Source organism: Atractosteus spatula, chromosome 12 (genome assembly GCF_055471065.1).
Source record: "Atractosteus spatula isolate fAtrSpa1 chromosome 12, fAtrSpa1.hap1, whole genome shotgun sequence".
Taxonomy (NCBI): domain Eukaryota; kingdom Metazoa; phylum Chordata; class Actinopteri; order Semionotiformes; family Lepisosteidae; genus Atractosteus; species Atractosteus spatula.
In genome coordinates, this window is record NC_142717.1 from 23,421,799 (window position 1) to 23,441,817 (window position 20,019).

Genomic DNA, 20,019 nt, shown 5'->3' on the forward strand with positions numbered 1-20,019 from the left:
CTTAGGACAGATCTCTTTTGTCTCATCTTGTTTTTCAAATGCTACTATGGAAGCCAGCTTGAGATTGTGCGGTGTTTGGATTTTTAAAATACTGTCTGTTTTTGTTAAACCCCCACGATTTGGAAATAGCCAACAGCGTGATTCCTATGTTGGCTCCCAGCTATAAATCCCTTATCTGCACACAGGAGCGAATGAGGAAGTGCAGGCAGACTCCTTCGAACCCGCCTTTGAGTCATTTCATCCACTCAGTCACAGCCAGCTAGTGAAATGACACGGGTTCGAACCCGTGATCATAGAGTTCAGTCTGTGCTTGGGCCCAGCTCTTATCCACGAGGGGACAGAATCCAGCAGGTTTTCTTCTTTGTCTCTTTAAATCATCATTACCTGAAGACCTTTGGAAAGTGTTTAGTTTGTCCATTTAAGCTAATGATTAGCTCAATTAGACCATAGAGCACAGACATTGAATAAAAACCCTCAGACTTTGTGACTCCCCAGGACTGGTATAGAACATTTTTACCTAGCTGCCTTGTATCTCTACTAACTGGACAGTTACCCAGACTTTGACAGCTTAATCATATTATCCCGTGTGTTTATTCAGAATAAATTAATATTCTCTTCAACACATGGGAGTAAGGTACATCTGCTGATAAGTCCGTAGCCTCTGACCCTAAAGCCTGTTTCACTCAGACATACTGTGTGAGGCTGATTCATTGATTTAAAACCCTTTGCTCTCTGGGGCAAACACATGGAATGTGTCAGCTCCTTTTCAAAACTAGCCTGGAGGATGACCATCCTTAATGCAGCTCATCTCAGTACAGCATTCGCAGGCTCCTTCTCAAAGCTCAAATACATGTAGCTGTTGTGAGACAAGATTTCTACCTCACTCCTCCTTCCTGTAAATTTAACTAACAGCCCCAATAATGGGACTGCTGTGGTTTTTACGTGACCAACAGAGACTATTATTTTAACTTTTTTTATGGATCACCAAAACAGGTGTGAAATAAAAGATTGAGGAACGGTAGGCATCTCCAAACCCACCTTTGAATCCCTCATGCACTCAAGTCACAATCAACTAGTGACATGACACAGGTTCGAACCCCTGATCATAGAGTTCAGTCTGTGCTTGGGCCCAGCTCTTATCCACGAGGGGACAGAATCCAGCAGGGATTCTTCTTTGTCTCTTTTAATCATCACTAGCTGAAGATCTTTGAAAAGCTCAAATACTGCAGCTGTTTTTTGAGCTTTTCAACGGTTGGGTTATGTAGTAGGATTTCTACCACAAATAATGGGACTACTGCAGTTTTTTCATGGCCAGCATAGGCTGCTTCTTCTGTCGTGCTGCTGGTGTAATCTGTAATGTTTGTCCAGACCTTTCTTTATAAAGAAATAAAATAAATAATAATAAAGAAATAAAAGACATGTCGCAAGCTGGCAGCCCCGCTCATGACCTGCGATGGATGTGCCCTTGTCTTGCAGCAGTTGCGTGCCAACATACGCGAGATGGAGAAGCTGTGCGCGCGTGTGCGGAGCGAGGACGCCAGGGCACTGGACAGGCTGGTGCGGCCCACGCGGGAGCAGGCCTCCATCGCCGCCGGCGACTTCCTGCGGCTCCACTCTGAGACCGCCGCGCCGACAGGCGTCCAGCCCACGGGCCCCGAGAGTCCCCCAGCTCCCAGTCTCTCCCGCTCGCTCACCGCACTAGGTACGTGCCGCCATCACGGGCACTCCTCCTGCCACTCTGGTGTCTTGGGCAAAGAGGCAGCTCGGCCCGTGAGTGGTGAAGTAAATGAGTTCGCACCCAGGCGGACCCAGCTGCCTGCTGGGATTTCCATTCAAAGGGGCTAATTTGTACTTCACATCCACGCGTTCTGCTGGCCTTCGTGTCAAGTCTTCCCACCAGGTTTCTCTCTCCCTCTGGCAGGCAGTTTCTCTGGCGGCGAGGAGAGCGGCATTCCCCTCCAAACTCAGACCCAGCTGCCCCTGCCAGAGATACCCCGAGACCAGAACGCTGCAGAGTCCTGGGAGACGCTGGAGGAGGTAACCAGGACAGCATGTCTGTACAGTATTTACCGCTGTATAGCCCAGCAGAACAACACCTCGTGCTTTCAGATTTACACACCCAGAGACAGAAGGGAGAGAAATGCTCACCTACTATCAGTGCAGGCGAAAGCCTTCGTTGGAAACCTGCAGCTCTGGATGTTAAGGAGTTTTCTTCATTAGCATGAGTAAATTGTGCCTGTCATTCTGTTTTTAGGTGAACTTTGAATGTTCCTCACCTTCTTTTTTTCATTTTTTGTAGGACTTGTTAGAGCTAAATGGCCTTGTGAATGAGTTTGCTGAGCTGGTCCATGTGAGTATCGATCACCCTTACAGTTCGTAATAGACCCCTCGGCTCATCTTTGTTTTCAAAAAAACATGTCCTGGAAGCAGACGGAAATCATCGAGATGTATGGAGAAGCTGTTTGACAGAGAACATAAAGGACACATGACAGGTGACAAACGGAGGGAGACCAGTCAGCCCATCTCTCTAGCACAGCTGCTGGTAGTTTATTGATCCACAAACCTCATCAAGTTGTTTGTTAGAGGTTACCAGTGAATCAGAATGATAGTAGCAAGACATGATAAGGTATTCAGTGTTGAAGTAAAAACGATAACCAAAAAGTAATGAACACCTCTGTCTGCACAAGAATTCCACATATATGAAGACACAAGGCACTACAGAATTCATTACTTTATATTTTCTGTTGCTTTACCACCTAGGTGCCTCAGGCCACATATTGTGAAAAACAAATCTCGATCTGTTCTCACACCTGTAAACCCCATTTTAACCCCTGAGCTCTGCTGCTCTGGAAGATGTGTCCCCAAAAAGAAAAGCTTAGAGGAACAAGGGAAGCACAAGTTGTACATGTATGAACTGCTGGATATTTAAAATATTAGTAGGAAGTTATAGACGAATTCCTCAGCCCGACTGTTGTGTGCACTGAGACCGTGAAGGCAGCTCACACTTCGTCTCTGATTTAATTGCAGAAATGACAGATTACAGTCAGAGAATTCCACATTACTCCCCTGGTTAACTCCTTTGTAGATCTGGGACTCCCATGTTAAATGCAGAGAGGGTAGATGTATTCAGGGTATTGTGAGGAGCAGTGTCCTTTGGGGTTTTCATTGATTGACAGACGGGGGTGGTGGCTGTGTGGAAAAGGGGGGACTGTATGCTGTACACTCGGGGGGGGCTAAGGCAGCTCTTCTTCACTCACACACTCATACTACCACAGCAAACCCAGTCTGGGAACAGTGAATTACATTTTCATGATGATACTTTAGTTGGGTAAGCAGTGCTTAGAAAAAGCTAGCTTTCTTTCTTTCCTCTCTGTCCACTAAATGAAGAAGACAACTAAAACAAGGCTGATTTGGTTGCATACATTTGGACTTTTTTCAGGGCTAGATATCAAGGGCCTGTATTCTCATTTTCACAGACATGCTGAATTTTTATCTGTTTATTCCAAATACTCAGATAACACAGGGAAGCTATGAAGTGGCACACAAGCGTTACAGGATACAAATTTAAAACTACTTTAGCCAGCATGACTGACGCTGCTGCATTTTGTAACATTTGGAGTCCGTTCTCGCTTTCTGAAACAAGGGAGAAACTCGCTTGCTGGAAAGTGCTTTGTGATTAAGACCCGAAGTGACTTAAAAGGCTTGGTTCCTTTGCGTGGCTGCACAGCTAGTGCTGGTTGCTTCCAGTTGTGAATTCAGTCCTCGGGCTGATTGAGACTTGAATCGGCAAAACTACTGCTCATCACAGCCCCAAGGGATTAGGTGTAGTTAAGTGCTGATTAAATTGTGTGGACCTGCTCTGTATGAGCAGGTCTCCTCACTGTTTAACAGGTAGGGCCTAAACATCTATGCAAAGAAAAGTTGTACAGGAAAGACAGTCAACTGCTCTGCCACACTGTTGTACTTCTAAAGTTACCGTGTCATCATGATTTTATGGAGCAGAGAAGGAACAGACATGCTGCATAACAGGCCCTCTGAGTTCTTCTTTGGAACATCCTGTGTGAACCTCCGCTGATAATGCCTCTCTCCGTGGCTGGGTTGGTGTTGTCTTTAGTTCTCACCACAGGCCTGAGTAAACACTGCAGTCCTGCAGGTTCAAACACCATATTGCCATTGAACCCCTTGAAAGCTGAAATAAGCCAGCACATTTTTAAGATCAGCACAGTGCAAGAGCACATTACATTTTATTCCATACAAATGCGTAACTCCTGATTTTTCAGTCAATAAAGATATAAATTCCTATATCAATATGAATATAAATGAATGAGGAGAGCAACCTGTTACATGATGTGGCTTAGGGGAATGTCCTACACTGACAGGCTGTGCTTTGAACAGAGGAGAGGTTCCTGATAACAAGTATAAATCCTCAAAGGCGTTTGCCAGCAGACGTCTCCAGAATGAACAAAGAAGTACAAATTAGAGGACACAAGTGAGAACTACATGAAAGTGCATTTAAAACTGAGAACTTCTTCGGGCTGTGGGAGTCTGTAGCAAGCTAGCCATGTTGCTGTAGCCGATATCTGGGCTTCTTTCAAGAAATTACTGGATGAGATCCTTGGATCAACCAGCTAATAACTACCGAACAGGCTAGATGGGCTGAACGTGCTCCTTGTGGTTGTAAACTTTCCTACGTTCTTCTGATTATGCAATTATAGACAACTGACTGAACAAGCAAATACTTCCATTCTAAGCCTAGTAGCTCTGTGTCTTGAACTGTACCTAATTGCATGATCCAGAGTAACTGTATATTCCAGCTAGATCTGAGGAGCTGCCTGTTGTATGCTTATAGAGAAGGACAGTGAGTGTGGATTTGTGACATCTTAACCCTGCTTCCTGGGCTAAGCACCCACACTGCCAGCACCCCTTGGCCACAGCGCCTCCAGCTGGTGCTGAGTGGATAGTGGGTTGAAGAGCTGCTTCTCATGAAGGTGGGAGGTACGAGGGGCTCCCACTGGCACTCCCCAGTTGCAGACTGAGAGACAGCTGCTGCTTTCTGAATGTTTTATAAGCGCCCTGCACCGCCATGTAAACCCAGCTCCCTTCACCTCGTCTTGCACCTGTAATTGAAGAAAAATAAGAATAAAGAATGCGGAATGCATCTTGGTACACACTTTTCCTTCTTTTACCAGTCTGTTATCTGGAAAAGCTTTTAAATACTTGCCCCCACCTGCCTGCCTGCCTCTAAATGTATTGAAATCAAAACATGCACACAGTAAGAAAAACATCCTAAAATTATTGAGGAATAAAGCAACAGGGTGAGAAGGCAGCAATAAGGTCGGTACGGCGGTGTTAATAAAGTGCCATTAGGAGCTGTAGCAGCTACATTGACTAGCAGATGAAAGTGGCTGCCGAGTCCCTGATTATGGGGTATTAAATTTGTGTGTATTGGCTTACCGCTGCTTCCCAGCAGGGCTGCTCACACATAATTCCATCGCATCTCAGTCCCAACAGGAGAAGATTGACAGCATTGAAGACCATGTCAACACTGCTGCTGCGAACGTTCAAGAAGGATCCCGGAGCCTGGGGCAGGTAGGGAAGAGCGCCTGCTGAGGAATCGATGGCTCTCTGCCTGCCAGCAATCTGCAGTGTTTACCCCATTGATCCGCCTCCTGCAATACTGAGGGAACCGGCAATTAACGGAAGAAGGGAAGTGGGGACAAACCTGCAGTCGGGGGGGGAGAGAGAGAGCGAGCGAGCGAGCGAGGGAGTGGGGTGGGGGTGGGGGGGATGCAAAAGAGGAGTGAAATAAGGAAATCGATCTCTGTTTGGATGGTCTCTCGCAGCGAGTCCATGTGAGACAATATTCCGAGAGTAGAAAAAGAACATTTAAGCCCACGCTGCTATGAAATAGCCTTTAATAAATGGCTTTGTTTGTTGTTGAAGTGTGTTCTGAAATTTAAAAAAAAAACTCCAGGACGACCAGCAAGAAATGCTAATACTAATAATGAAAGTAAAAGTATTTTTACTATTTTGGGCTGCCCGCTCTGCGTCTGTTCTGTGTTGTTCCTTGCGAGGCAGGGATGGCCGGCAAGACAAGCCCCTCTTGATCTGGAGGGCCAGAGCTGTGCTTTATTGCCCTCAGCAGTGCTTTGATGGCCATTGCTTATATCTGTGAGTTCTCCAGCCAGTCACTATGGCATCTTGAGTGGTTTTATGTGTATTCCAAACCCAGCAACACTGTTATACGGGCGAAACACTGATAAAAACAGGTTTGTGCCTTGGTGTTTAAAATCACTGCCACATTCCCAAACTGCTTTCATTTATTCAATAACCAAACCAAAGCAAGAGCTCTCAAATCTAATTCTATTAAACAACCTGTTATGTGTCGTTTCCTCGATGAAGTGAGGAGTTTGTAATTGCAGTGTTTTTTAAATGAGTTAATGAAGTTACCTTTTGCAGATATTTTATTGAAGAAAATATTTTGGTCAAAGTCTTTCTTCACCGCATTAAATTCACAGAACAGCTAATTGTTCATAAATGTTACCAATTAACAGCTGAGCGATATTCTTTAAGAATATGAACTAACAGTACCTTTGATTTAATTGCTACGTTTAAAAGTATTCGTAAAAATGTTCACCCCCCTTTCAGGGAAAACTTTTCCTATTTTCCTGAAGTACAAATGCTTGTAAAAAAAGCATTTTACTAATAAAGCTGTAGTGTTTTTATTACTGAGAACAAAACTGCTTGTCTAACTGTATGGAACTCATATGAAGAGGAAACTCTCTCAATACTCATTTTCTATATTATGAGATGGGAATGACCTTTATGTGACTGTTTTTTGTAATATTGTACCGTCACTTTCTTGCTGTTTTATACAACAAGTAGGAGTTTTCTAATTTATATAATATTACGAGGTTCTTTTTTATGTCATATTTTCATGATGTAGGTGATTTGGATAATCGTTCTTTACATTCAGTGCCTTGTAAACATATTCACCTCCTTCCAATGATCAGGTTTCATGTGTTACTTAAAATATCCGCTTTCAAATAATTGCATACATCATTCGTAATTCAACAAAAAGGGAAGGGAGTGAATACTTTTCCATGGCATTGTACAGAATGATTAGTCAAATCACTTGCTTCATGCAAATAGGAAACACCACGTTTTCTCAAGATCAATGAGCAATAGTATCAATTAAAAAAAGTATAACAACAAAACGTATTTTTATGAACACATTTGATATATTTTTATTTTTCTCGAAAACATACTAAAGAATATAGAAGAATAGCAAAAAAAATATAAAGAGAACCACTTCTACTTATTGTACAAATTAGGCAGTACAATATTATAAAGAATAGTAGTTTAAATAATATTATTAATAATAATACTTATTATTAAATGATGTTCCCATCTCATAATATAGATGAGCATTTATGTGGAAAACACTGTAATGCACTGAAACATATAGTGTTTCCTCTTCACTGTAGAGTCATGGCATCCTTACAGATAGAAAAGCTGGTTTTATTTTCCGTAATAAAATCACTACAGCTTTAATGTCTTTCTTTCTCACCACTCTGGCGGCTGTCACAAGCTTACTGTGGAGAGAGTAAATTCACCTCCAGTTACGTTTAATAACTTGTTTACCTTCTTGATTGGTTAAGCAGGGGTTAGCCATGGCTGGGTAGGGGAAATGCCTTAAGTGTTAATTTAGCAGGCCTTTATTTTCTCTTTACAATACAGAAATTGGCTGCCTGCCCACCAGTCTGCCTTGTTCTCCTGGCTGGAGTGAACCTGGTGCAGCCCAGAGATTATAGAAGCCATTACAGCTATTTCCTCAGGACAATCATCTCCAAAGTGTTTTTAGTGGCACATTTTTTCTTCAGTTTTCCACAAGCCTTTTTCACTCCTACCTAAAAAACTAAACCTTAAAAAATTGCTCTACTGTATTATATCTAAAAAGAAACAAAAAAAAAAGCTTGTGGTTGTCAGAACACCTTTACTACCTTGTCTTGTGATTAGGAGAAATACGTCAGTTTTAGAATTTGCTTTGCATTTCAAAGACGTTGCATAGTGGCCTACTGTCGTACTCCTTGGTAAAAAACAGAATAAACAGTAATAGAGCTACAGCAGAGTCATAGTATAGAATAGAGAGGTGGATTACACAGACGTCTGGTGGTTTAATGTATTTATCAGCTTTGATGATTGGAGGGAGGTGAGAAACTAGAATTACCCAGCACCTCCACCCCCACCTCTGGCAAAATGTCATAAGACCTGACCAAAAGACGTTCTCATTCACCTTGGTCGGCAATGACAAAGTGATGACGTGCTGGCTGCCCATTTCTGTACTCCTCATTCTTGTGATCATGAAGCTATGTGCTGTACCACAGTACAGTATTCTTGTTATCATGAAGCTATGTACTGTACCACAAGCTGCCGGCAAGTTCTCATGGTGCTCTGCCAGCAGAAAACTCCCGATTCTTGGGCGCAAATGGGGCTAGAACGCTCCAGTAGTGAAGACGTGGTGGGGGGTGGGGTCAGTGGCGCGCTCTGGAGGTGAGCAGGAGGATTGTGTGGCGGGCCGACAGCAACGTCTGGAGGAGGTGTGTGGTTTTGTGTTTTTGTTTTTCTGGGTCAGCGTTAAGGGCAGCACAGCTAGGGAGGTGAAATGGCAACTCAGGATTTCAGAGCAGATTGTAGAAGAAAAAGTAACAACCGCGAGAGCAGATTGTAGTAGAAAAAGTAACAACAGCGGATTCAGTCTTTTGTTTTAAAAGAACAATGCTGTGTTATCTCTGGCATTCTTAATGTAGACATATTACAGTATATCATAAAAAAAACTTTATATAATACCTTCAAAAGTAGCTTCTGAAAATGCTTTACAGTAAGAAGGAACAATGATAGGAGACGACATAATTAGCACAATTAGAAACAAGAGTTTAGCAAGAGAAGGTCCTGGCACCCATAGAGAATAAGCAAGCTTGGGGGGACAAACCGGACACCAGAGAGACAATTGAAGGTTGCGAGCTGGAGAGTAGGAAGATAATAAATCAAACACATACAGAGGTGCTAAGCCATACAGAGCCTTGTAGGAGTACATGAGGATTTTGAAGTCCACACGAGAACCTTATAGGAAGCCAGGATAGCTGCAAGGATTCCAGGACAAGAGTAATGTGAGCACTTGCATGTGACCTGGTCAGGATTCTGGTTGCTGACATTTGTGGACATACTGAGGTTTGTTCAGTGTAGATTTAGATACCCCAGCGAGTATGGTGTTGGCGAATCAGTTCTAGAGAAGATGCAGTCAAGAGAAGCTACAGTCAGAGACATGAGAGGAATGTCGATATTTCTGAAATGGAAGAATGATGTACATGCACAGTAACTCACAACTGGATCATTGGTTGAGATCAGCCCTTTCCCAGCAGATTTTTTACATTTAGTGTCCGTTTGTTATAAACAGCTCTTCACCTTGGATAATTGCTGTATTGATCTAGTTAAAGTTTAACTGGACCAGTTTATAAGTTCTCCACAGCCTTTGGCTGCTGAGGGGTTAAGCAGACCTCTGGGGTCTGGAGTTAAGAAGCCTTGATTTAGATTTTGTTCAGCAAAATGAAGAGCTTATACTAAAGCTATAGGACTGTGCTTGGACTGTCCCTCTCAGCGCTGGCCAGGCCTCTGACAGTGTCTGTGGTGTGACCTGAACTACAGGGTTAGAAATAAAGGATTTAAACTATCGAGATATCGAGAACAAAGACAAAGTGAGTAATCCTAATGAGACTACTAGAGTAGGTATCAGATATTCTAAATCTCAAATATATTGACAAAGTCTTAAGGGGATGTTATACTGTACAATGCCAGGTTGAAGGAGCTGAACCTTTTAGTTTTGAACAGAGACGACAAGGGGATCCGTAGCAAGTATTCAGAATCCTTAAAACCGTTGACAAAGTCCAACAAGCGGATTTCTTTAGAATGAACAGTGAAACACGAATGAGAGGACACAAATGGAAACTACTTGGAAGTGTATTTAAAGCTGAGAATAGGAAGCACTTCTTTACACAAAGGATGGTGGGAGTGTGAAACAAGCTACTCAACCTTGTTGTTGAAGCCAGTATCCTGGTTTCTTTCAAGAAATTCCTGGATGAGACCCTCAGGTCAATTAGGAATTAACTAACAAATAAGCCATATGGGCTGAATGGTCTTTCTTATGTTCTTATGTAACATCACATTTAAAGTAATTAAGAGCACAACCTGGTCCAATCCCTCACAGATGTTGATGAGTGCAGTTTCTTAAAATTCTACTGCTGTTTTCATTTATGATAGCAGAATGTCTGTTAAGACCTAAATAAAGAAGGTTGTAATGCTATGGAAAAAAAAGCAATTAAATGCACAGGGTGAGTGAAAAAATATGTCCTCGCTTTGTAGGCAAGTGTCGTTAATTAATTTGTCTGTAAACAGCAGTTTAAAAGTGTTGACTTCAGAAGATATCGGAGATCAGAGGAGTGTCAGAAGTTGGCAGCCCCTTAGAAAGTGTTTGATGAACGCTATCTTCTATCTTACCAGGTGCAATTATAGTAACACTAGGAGGATGTTCATGAGTCATTTAAAGTTTGGAGGTTTTAAATTAAATTTGTGAAAACTGCCAGTTCTGTATTAAGGTTTGAATTTTGATGTTCATTCTATTTTTATGGGAGCTGTGTGCTGCTTTTTAAATATCAGAGAATGTTGAGACGCGGTATTTCTTAATGTCGGCAAAATGCCCTTCCACCACGTCTTGGACTGGCCATCAGTGAGTTCAGTTCAAAGACAAGGATCAGTATAGGCAGAATTGTAGATCTTTACATCTGAACCAGTTTTGGTAACATTTCACAAAAGGTGTTATTTCAATGTTATTATGAAATACAATTTCCTGTGGAGTTAATATGAAACATATTTGAAGTCAAGCTATATTAATAGGCTATTCATATCCGCCATTTCTAATGAAATAGGATTGAAATAGAACAGATGGATGTTGTAAAGTTTTGCCCATACTGCTTTCACAAATTGTTAGTTTCACTTGCTGTTTCACACACATATGTAAATGGCGTCATTTAAAAGTGATTTATTGTGAGAGAAACAAAACTTAATCAGCTTGTTACTTGTTTTTGCCAGGATAACACTTAAACCTTTATGAACGCAGTATGTGGCCACGTACTCACCCATCAGTGTGAAAAATCAGTGAACAGCGAACTGGAAAGACTATTCATTTCGCCATCTCACCATGCCACAGCTCACCTCCCCAGTCCCTCTTGAAGCACAGGATAGACAAAGACTGCCTGAGCTGAGCCCTGGGCTGCCAATGGGAGTTGGGACGTTGGTTGAATTACGGCCGATGATGTTTGTCGTGACAGAAGAAGGCCTGGCCAGACAGTGATATAAGAACACAGCTGCTAGTCTGTCAGCTCAGTTTGAGTGACATTTGAAAATTGGTAAAAAAAAAAAACGAAAATGCTTCCACGTTAAAAATTAATAAAGTGACTGCCCTGCTGTTCCTCCTGCAGTTTGTTCCCCTCTCCTTTTACACAGGAACCTGGGAAAAGAAAAGATCTTTAATGGGTTATAATGGGATGCAGATGAAAAATTGGAAGCATGTGGTGCTGAGAGAACCTGGCTTTCATTCATGTTACAGCCTGAAAAAAAAATGATGAAATGTTTCTTTTTTAGCTGTTTTGTGTTTTTGTATTTAAATGTAATTTGTCTCTAACATCTGTTTTTTGTCTCTCTTCTTTCTACATCTCTATCTCTTTTCTCATCCCTTTCTTCCCCTCTTCATCTCCTTATCTCTTTCTGACTATCACCTCACTTCTCTTCTTTTTCTTCCTCTTTTATTCCATCTCTTTTATTCTCCCATTTCTTCTCCAACTGCCCCATTCCCCCCTTTCTGGCTTCTCTTTTTCTCTCTCTCTTTGGCTGCCCCCCCCTCCCCTGTCATCTGTCTCCTTCTTTCTCTGCAGGCTGCCAGGTACAAGATGGCGATGCTGCCCGTGGCTGGCGCTGTGATCGGTGGGGTCGTGGGGGGCCCTCTGGGGCTGCTGGCGGGATTCAAGGTGGCAGGAGTGGCGGCGGCTGTGAGCGGGGGGCTGCTGGGATACGCCGGGGGCAACCTGCTGCAGAAGAGCCGGCGCGCCAAGGTGGACACGCAGCTGCAGCAACTGTCTACCAGCTGCCCTGAGCTCTGTGAGCAGGAGGACAAGAAGAAGCAGTGAGGGGAGGAGAGGAGAGGGTCTGGGGGAGGCGAGGGGATAGCGGGTCCCATTTGTGCGTCTCGCTTTCCCGTTCCACCTCTTTGTCAAATCGGCTCCCATCTTTACCTCTCGTCTCCATTCCCTTTTCATCCGTTCCATTGCCCCTTTCTAGGGATTGCGTGACGTGTGGTCACGAAAGGGCCTGGAATTCACTGTAACTGAGTTTTGAAAAAGAAATGGAGTGGGAATTGGACCTGGCTTTGTGCAACGAGTTGACAGCAGCCCTCCACTGTCGGCCTCTCTCCACTTGTCCCCCAGCGCTGCACAGATTCAGCCCGATCAGAGAGTGACACCAAGGATTCACTGAACCACTCGGCAAGGGGAAGAGTCTGCCTTCCATGAACATTGTTTTTTAGGTGCCTAGCTCCCTAACCCCTGGAAACATCACACCTGTGAGTCAATGCAAGACCTCTTATTGTCTTACGGGAGCAGAAAGTATATAGACGGGAATCTGAATGACTTTGCCAAAGGTGCTACTCAAATACATTTCCTGTGCCTGTTCTAATTGTTCCAATCGCACAAGTTGCCATAAAATCATCAGGCCCGTCCCTACGGCCTCTCATCTGAAGTTGTAAGTTTTGCCCTGTGGAAGACAGCTCTTGGAATAGATGGCTTGCAGGTACCCCTTGGGCTCGCCTGGTGGAAGAACTGGTGAGCCCCGCTCATGAGGGTGGTCTTATCTGACAAAGGCGTTTCCTGCCTCACTGAGCGCTGGAGTGCAGCTTGAAACTTTCTACGTGGAAAGCAGAAGCAGCCTGCTAAGGTGCAGGATGAATTACAAGCATCACAAATGGCTAACCGAGCTCCAGGGTACCTTAAATTGATAATGTCGTAAGATCTGAAGAAAGGAGTGTCTTTTGGTTCAGTGTAAAGATACAGGAGGTTGCAGGACTTTGTCTGGTCCCTGAATTTCCCCTTATATAAAAACCAGTAGTAATGTACTCAGGGGACAGTGGGGAGTAGATATCGCATGGAGGTAATACAAAGGTTAAAACATTTCACTGAAAAGCACATAATATATGAAATTCTACAAGGAAGGATTGTGAGCTTATTGTGTCAGGTTTTGTAGCTTGGGAGAGGGAATTTTACAATACAGTGGCCTTGTGCAATATACACTTACTTTATTGAATCAGTTGATGATGCTGGAGAGAATGATTTAAGAGAAAAAGTGTCTGACATATGAATGGGTAATGGGGAGTCATGTGACTCAGGTGGCACTTTTATTTGAAGAAGGCGTGTGCCAGGCTGAGCCGACGACGAGCTGCAAGTGAAACTGTCGCCCGGCTGCTTGCATTGGTCTTTGCATTTTTTCACACTGGTTGTCAAATTTCAAGTGATCGAAATAAATGAAAGGAACACGTACAAGGAATTGCCCCTGTATGTAAATGGTAAAATGCCTACAAAACACCTAAAAAAATGTCCTACCTGGGTCCTGGTTTTGGCTAAGGCCCAGAGCAAATCCAAGGACCTGTGTGTCCTTGACTAGCTGCAAACTCAAAGTAGCGTTGTGCTTGTTTGCTGTTGTTGAGTGGGCTGATGCATTTGGGTTCTGGCAGACAAGAATGCCACCATCAGCTGAGACATTTGGAATCTGTCACTGAATTTGCATTGAAGGTTAGATACACTGCAAGCCTTGGGTCGGTTTTCTCTACAAGGCCGTTAAGGTGCGGACAGCTCGGGGGGGAATGAAGCCCTGCAGCAGTTTCCTGTCCTGCTGCAAGGCCTCGTCTCGGCTCATGCACAGACCTGAGCTGGGGAGCTGGGGAGCTGAGCATGCTGAGCGGTTCCTGCTCGTGCCTGGGCTGCAGTTCCTCCACTTTACCACTGGGGGACCGAGTGCGAGTGCGAGTGCCTCCACTGACACTGATGGCCTTCAGTCGGAGCACTGCGACACAAGAGAACGGGCAAGGCCAGGGTGCATTGTGTTTCAAGCTGTTGTTTTTTTGATGCAAGTGCATGAGCTGTGAAAAAAGGACTTTCTATCATTCTGTTTACAGCAGGACTAGGTGGCTGCTACAGATATCAGATGCAAAGGCTCGAGAGCCTGAATTCTTTGAACTCCCTTGGGGTTGGGTACCGCAGCTATCAGGAAATGGGCCAACATCTGCTAGTTGGGTCCTTCAAATTGTAGCTGATTCTAATATCCCAGATTCCTGCTGCCCTGCCCATGTGCAGTGAGAGGACCTGGCACATATTCAGCTGTGCAGAGAGAGGGATGCACTGTTCTGTCTCCAGTGTGTTTTTCATAAACCAAATTGTGAACACCTGGAGACGAAGCGTACTTTCACCACTCAAATTAGATAATTGGTGTCACTTGTGTAATTTTCAATAAAATGTAGGAGAAACTAATGTCAACAGATTTTCGTAGCCATAAAGCGGTGACTACTGGAGTGGATTAGATTTATTCTGTTTGGAAGCATTTAAGATAAAGACCCTCTTCTATGTCATGCTGTTGCCTATTTTAAACGGGAAGACAGGTTAAGTAGACAGAATCCTTTTTGCCTGTGCTGTACTGATTTATTTAAGGATTAGATCCAAACCCCACAGCAAAGCATGGCAAAATGCTGCAGTCTTTAAATGATCAGAGGCAGACAAACCTCTGATTACTTTCAGATGACATAGCAGTGCTCTGTCAACAACGAAGGGGACAGAAGCTGAAACATTAATTCGCAAACAGATCATTTTAAATTTTTTTCACAGGAAAACCGGGGATGGTTCTTTTTTATCAGTGTGAATATTATTTTTCATTTCTGAATAATTGCATTTGTAAGTAAATCTCTCCAGTCTTTGCCTCTGTCTTAAATCCAGTACAATATTCATTGCAATGGTTAAGGTACACTTGTAAGCACAGATCACACAGTACCACCTTGTGCCCGACTATTGTAATAGCAGGGATAATCTGTCAAAGGCTGTGGTAAGGTCTTTGTACTTGCCCTGACAATCGTGGGCTCCTCAGAATGATTCCCCAATAGATTTTTATAGTATCAGAATGAGCAGCCTTTCATGCAAAGTAAGTGCAACTGAGGAGAATGCAGCAGTAGCCTTTTTGCTTGGCGATTTTTGTCATGCAATGTTGAGGTCCTGCTGGTAATAGTGTTGTTATAAAACATTACAGGGTAGTAAGAGATGAGAAGCCAGTCTTAGGTTTACCGTTGCTTGTGCTCTTCCTCAAAGTGTGGTAAATTGTAAAATTGTGCGTGATGGAAAGGTCCAAAGAGCAGAACTCGTGCGCTCTTTAAGGAATCCCTGGATAAGCAGTTGCTCCTGTTGATCTGTTGCTCGATCGCGGAAGCCATCTGGACAGCTCAGCAACGGTTTCAACAGCACAGCGGACCCTCTGTTCAGTCATCTGTCTCTCTTACCGAGTGACAGCGCAGGCTTTTCTGGAAAGGAACAGGTTTATGGCATCGTGCAATCCCTCCAGCCTGAATCTCTTTCATTGTGTTGAATTGTGTTTGGTAGTTTTTTTTCCAAGTTTAAAATGTGGAATTGTGTACAATCACATGTTTTCAAAGTGACAGACCAGTAGGTTTTTAAGGGCACCTTCAACTACTTTAGACACGGAGAACCGTTAAATATGTTGGGTTTAGAGAACGATCAAGTAATTGGCAGATGAGACCGAAGACTCTGAAAACCGCAGGAGCCTCTAGGCCTCTGGGGACAAGTGTGGTGCAGATCGTAAGCTCTGTGGCTACGCAAGCTCCAATCTTAGAAGCACAGTACCAGTCAGGGATTTTTTTTTACTATCTCCTATGAAGCAGTGGTAAAAACCCTAGCTGGCTTCAATAGAAACTCTGTAAGAAGGCCCCAAAGACAAGACAAAGAAGCCAGTTTAAAGGGAAACGCTGTGTCCTTCAGGCCAGTACATTTATTTAGTCACAATGTGGCAAGATTACAGTGTGGTTGCATACTTAACTGTCAAACTGTGACTTTAACAGTGGCTGGCTGGGTGGGTGTGGTGTTTGAGAATACAAGTACGTACCAAAAGAAGTTAGTGTTTTAGGTCATAAACAGGTTTGCAGCTGTGGAGTGAAAAGTATTCTCACATAAGTGAAGGAGGCATATTCCTTCATATGCTACAGCTCCTCTCCATTGCTATTTCATTTGATTCGTTTGCCAGATTTTATGTTCCTTCTGATTAGTGTGCATTTTTGGCCACAATGATAAATGGAGACCAGTTTATAAAGTTTCATGATGAATACTAGACCTGTTCAAACTCTTCTCCGTTTATAGACAGAACATTCTGTAGTCACAGGCACAGATGAGAGCTGTGGTCAACAGCCTTCCTTTGAGAGGGATGAAGGCAAATTTGGCTTTTTCATTTAGCTGCACAGTATTCCAAATGGTTATCAGTTATTTATTTGATACCAAGTACAAATCTGATTCGAAGTCAGAATAGCTTCCCTGAATTAGGTTGTATAATGAAGTACGATAGTAGTATAATAGTAGTCTAGTCCTAATCTTAATCAAGAACTTTTGCCAACACGTACCATATAAGAATCGTTAAAATAATCATTTAGTCCTGGTTGGAGCAAAGGCCTTTAATGGCTTGAATTGAAAGAGCCAAAGTTGGCAAGCTCTGCATGTGCACTGAGGAACTCCCACTATTCTTACTGGAGATAAAAAAGTGACTGTGATGTAGGGAAACAAGTGGACATCACTGTATGTGGTATACAAATAGTACTCACCCAAGATATGTTGACAGTACATAACCTTATTGTTAGCAATAACCCCCCCGTGCAGAAGAATGGGTTACAGAGGGGAAAAAAGCAGTGCTTCTTTACAGTGCTTGATTTACAGGATCTCAAACAGTGACCACCACCCCCCCCTTCATTATCACACAGGGAATGGCCTATTACACTTTCTCCCTAAGCTCTGAGCAAGACATCTCTAATTTATCTTAGAACAAAACGGTGTGAATCAAGCACAGGCAACTCTTACACTCAAGGACTGAGTTCCTACAAGTATTTTAATTAGCAACTGACATAAGACCTGTAACAAAACGTGATCGAACATTTTATTCATGACTTCCATTAAGAAGTGAAATTAAATCCAAAGGACTGATGCCACCATCTTATGGTTTTATATAATTTAAGATTTGCTGTCCAATTGTTCAATAATAATGCACTTCAGAGAACAAGACAGGATATTAAGGTTTTGACCATATCATGCACAAAAACATAGCTCAGGAATGGTGGAAAAAAACTTTTTAAATGTTAAGGTGCATGTCTTTAGAAATGTGATTAGATCATCAATGGAGAGCCGTGACTTAAGTAAGCTGGAAAGCCCCTTTATGAAGGCAACTTTTGATGTACCACACAGAGCCGGTATGGTAGCACTATATTATACATGTTGATGTAAGAGCAGAACAAAGCACTGCTGTGTTTTAAATGTGCTGCATAGACCACACTGCTGTTTCTGCGCCAGTCACGTCACGGAGGCCAGTCCCAGTGACCTCAGAACACTGCACCGTCGGTGTTCTTAATCATTAGTCACAAGGCCTGCCTTCCCCTCACGTTGCAAGTTTCTAAACTTTTACCCTCCGAGTACAGGTTTCCTTTTGAACAACTCCCCATCTGGCTGCCGCCTCCAAAAAGGCATCTTGCATTCTGGTGCAGGTTGATTCACGGGCATAGTGATGGCATCAGATGGCATAGTGAATGGTTTCACGTATGTGTATGTATGTGCAGCTATATGCAAGAGGTCCTCATTTTCAGCAGGTTTTTATTTTATAACACTATTGTGCCACGCCCACACATACGAGCGCACAGACTGTTATAGGGCATGTTCTGCATCATGCTATTCTCTAGTGAGCCAATAGTGTTAGAAATTGTGCAGTGATCAGTGCCTGAATGTAATGCAATGAAAACATGGTTTTGTTGGTGTAGCTGCAAAACATATTCCTTTGCGTATGACTCTCTTTTGTGTTATTACATAAACAACTTGACCAGAGAAATAAATGGACGAATAAAGAGATCTTGTAAAAGGTTTTATTTTTTTGCATTTCCTTTCCCCTCATGTTTTTTTTTAAGAAATGACGTCTCCCCCCATCCCCTCCCACGCCCACGCCTGTGGAACGAACTGCAGTGAGCGGAGCTGCAGTTCTGCAGAAGGACTTATACACACGTGACGTCCACGTTCTCACCCTGGACACATGAAAATGAATAACTCACTTCAGACAGGAGAGCTGGAACTGACACCCAAAGATCAGAATCGCACTGGGTTTTAAATAAAACGGCAATATTTTTTTTAATTTAACGAGGACAACTCATCCATCTGCAGAGTCTCGTATGAGTTGTACAAAACATCTAAGGGCGAACCCAAAGGAAAAAACAAAATTGCTTTTTTTCTTAGCTACTGCATAGAAAGACCCACTAAGCACAGACATATTTACAAGCTCCAAAAAATAAAAATAAAAACATTTTTTGTCCGTCCCACCCTCCCCCCCCCCCAAGAGAGAAATGTTTTCTCCGTTTTATCCAAAATAAAAATTGTACACGCAAGAGTTATGAAAATATAGGTTATTCCTGGTGCCGTTGGGTCTGGTTGCTCGTCCACAAGACTCGTGATGGTTCCGGCTGCACTCGCCTGTTGCCTGTCCTGCCCGCTGTCTCAGACTGCTGCTACAGCTCGTCCCGGTCCCTGAGGATGGTGTATCTGGTCTCGCTGGGTGCCAGCTTCTGGAAGGAGCTCTCTGGGGGGCTGCTGGGCATTTCTTTCTTCTCCTCCTGCAAATTAACCAAACCAGATTAACCGATTAACCTCGGAGAGCTATCCCCGCATGGCCCACAACCAGGAGCCCTGGTGGTGCCGCAGTCTCTGGCTGTGCTCACTGTCAGGGCTGTCGCAGCTGGCGTTCCGCTGCAGGGACCCTCACGCCATAAACCGAGCTTCCATTTGCACAGGGCTCCGATCCCACATGGGACACGGCTGTGGTAACCTGCCCAGTGTCTCACAGATTTTTTCCAACGCTTTGCTGTATACTTATGTAAGCCGAATCACTCAGATCACTTTTGAACATTAGGAGTAAAAATTCTGGTGAGCCACATGTACCTTTTCCCTGCCCTGTATTGAAAACAGATTTAGAAAGAGTTCAAATGCTGCTCCGGACAAGAATGCACTGTATAAAAATTCAAAACTGATTCAAGCTGCGAATGTAGGTAAATGGGAGCTTTAACTCATAACGATTTGGTAAACGTGGAGTGAACACGGAGGACAAGAGGGCAGTGTGTAGTTTCCTCTCCCTGCCGTGCAGATTCAGGGTTGAGCCTGGTTTACGCCAAGTTTCCACACTGGGCACAAGAAGTCCACCCTGTACAACGGTCCTGCCAGCGGGATATTTCACGCTGGCTACCCTGAGAGTCAACCTCAGAGGAAAGTGGAGTTAAATGTCTCAAATACACGCATAGTCCTCTTGTCTGTCAAATGTCCTCAGGAGTGATCCTTGTACACTGTAGAAATGGCTCCACTGGCAGTTCTGCGTTCCGCACAGGGAAGTCCGAGGCCACTGAGGTAGAAGTGCAGACCTCTAGAACACTGTTTCTCCGTCCTCTTCTGCTGCGGCCGGTTTCTTAATCCCAGATATCCTGATTTCAATTTTCTGTTTTAGGCGCGTTTTGCAAACGTCCTTTCTGCCGTGACAGAAAAACTGTTCGTGTGTTTTAGAACTTGTGTCAGCTGCTGAGTTTTGGAGCCCCTCACTCGGGTGCGACAGCTGAAATGTAACCGAATGGACCAACAC

General features: G+C 43.5%; 2 protein-coding genes across 4 annotated transcripts in view; one reads left to right on the forward strand and one right to left on the reverse strand.

Moving 5' to 3' along the window:
* Positions 1 to 18,266, forward strand: part of stx17 (syntaxin 17) — a 32,505-nt gene extending 14,239 nt beyond the window's left edge. For 2 of the 3 annotated variants that reach the window (XM_088928616.1, XM_088928617.1), the window contains exons 4-8: positions 1,477 to 1,702; positions 1,922 to 2,037; positions 2,300 to 2,350; positions 5,503 to 5,589; positions 11,988 to 18,266. In XM_088928616.1, the coding sequence (XP_088784742.1) occupies positions 1,477 to 1,702; positions 1,922 to 2,037; positions 2,300 to 2,350; positions 5,503 to 5,589; positions 11,988 to 12,239 (732 nt within the window). In that variant the 3' untranslated portion in view covers positions 12,240 to 18,266. The remainder of the gene's footprint in view (positions 1 to 1,476; positions 1,703 to 1,921; positions 2,038 to 2,299; positions 2,351 to 5,502; positions 5,590 to 11,987) is intronic. The other variant, XM_088928618.1, reaches the window with a different exon arrangement.
* The window catches only part of erp44 (endoplasmic reticulum protein 44), a 42,043-nt gene continuing 40,274 nt past the window's right edge, over positions 18,251 to 20,019 (reverse strand). The window contains exon 12 of the mRNA XM_088928615.1: positions 18,251 to 19,006. Within this exon, the coding sequence (XP_088784741.1) occupies positions 18,902 to 19,006 (105 nt within the window). The 3' untranslated portion in view covers positions 18,251 to 18,901. The remainder of the gene's footprint in view (positions 19,007 to 20,019) is intronic.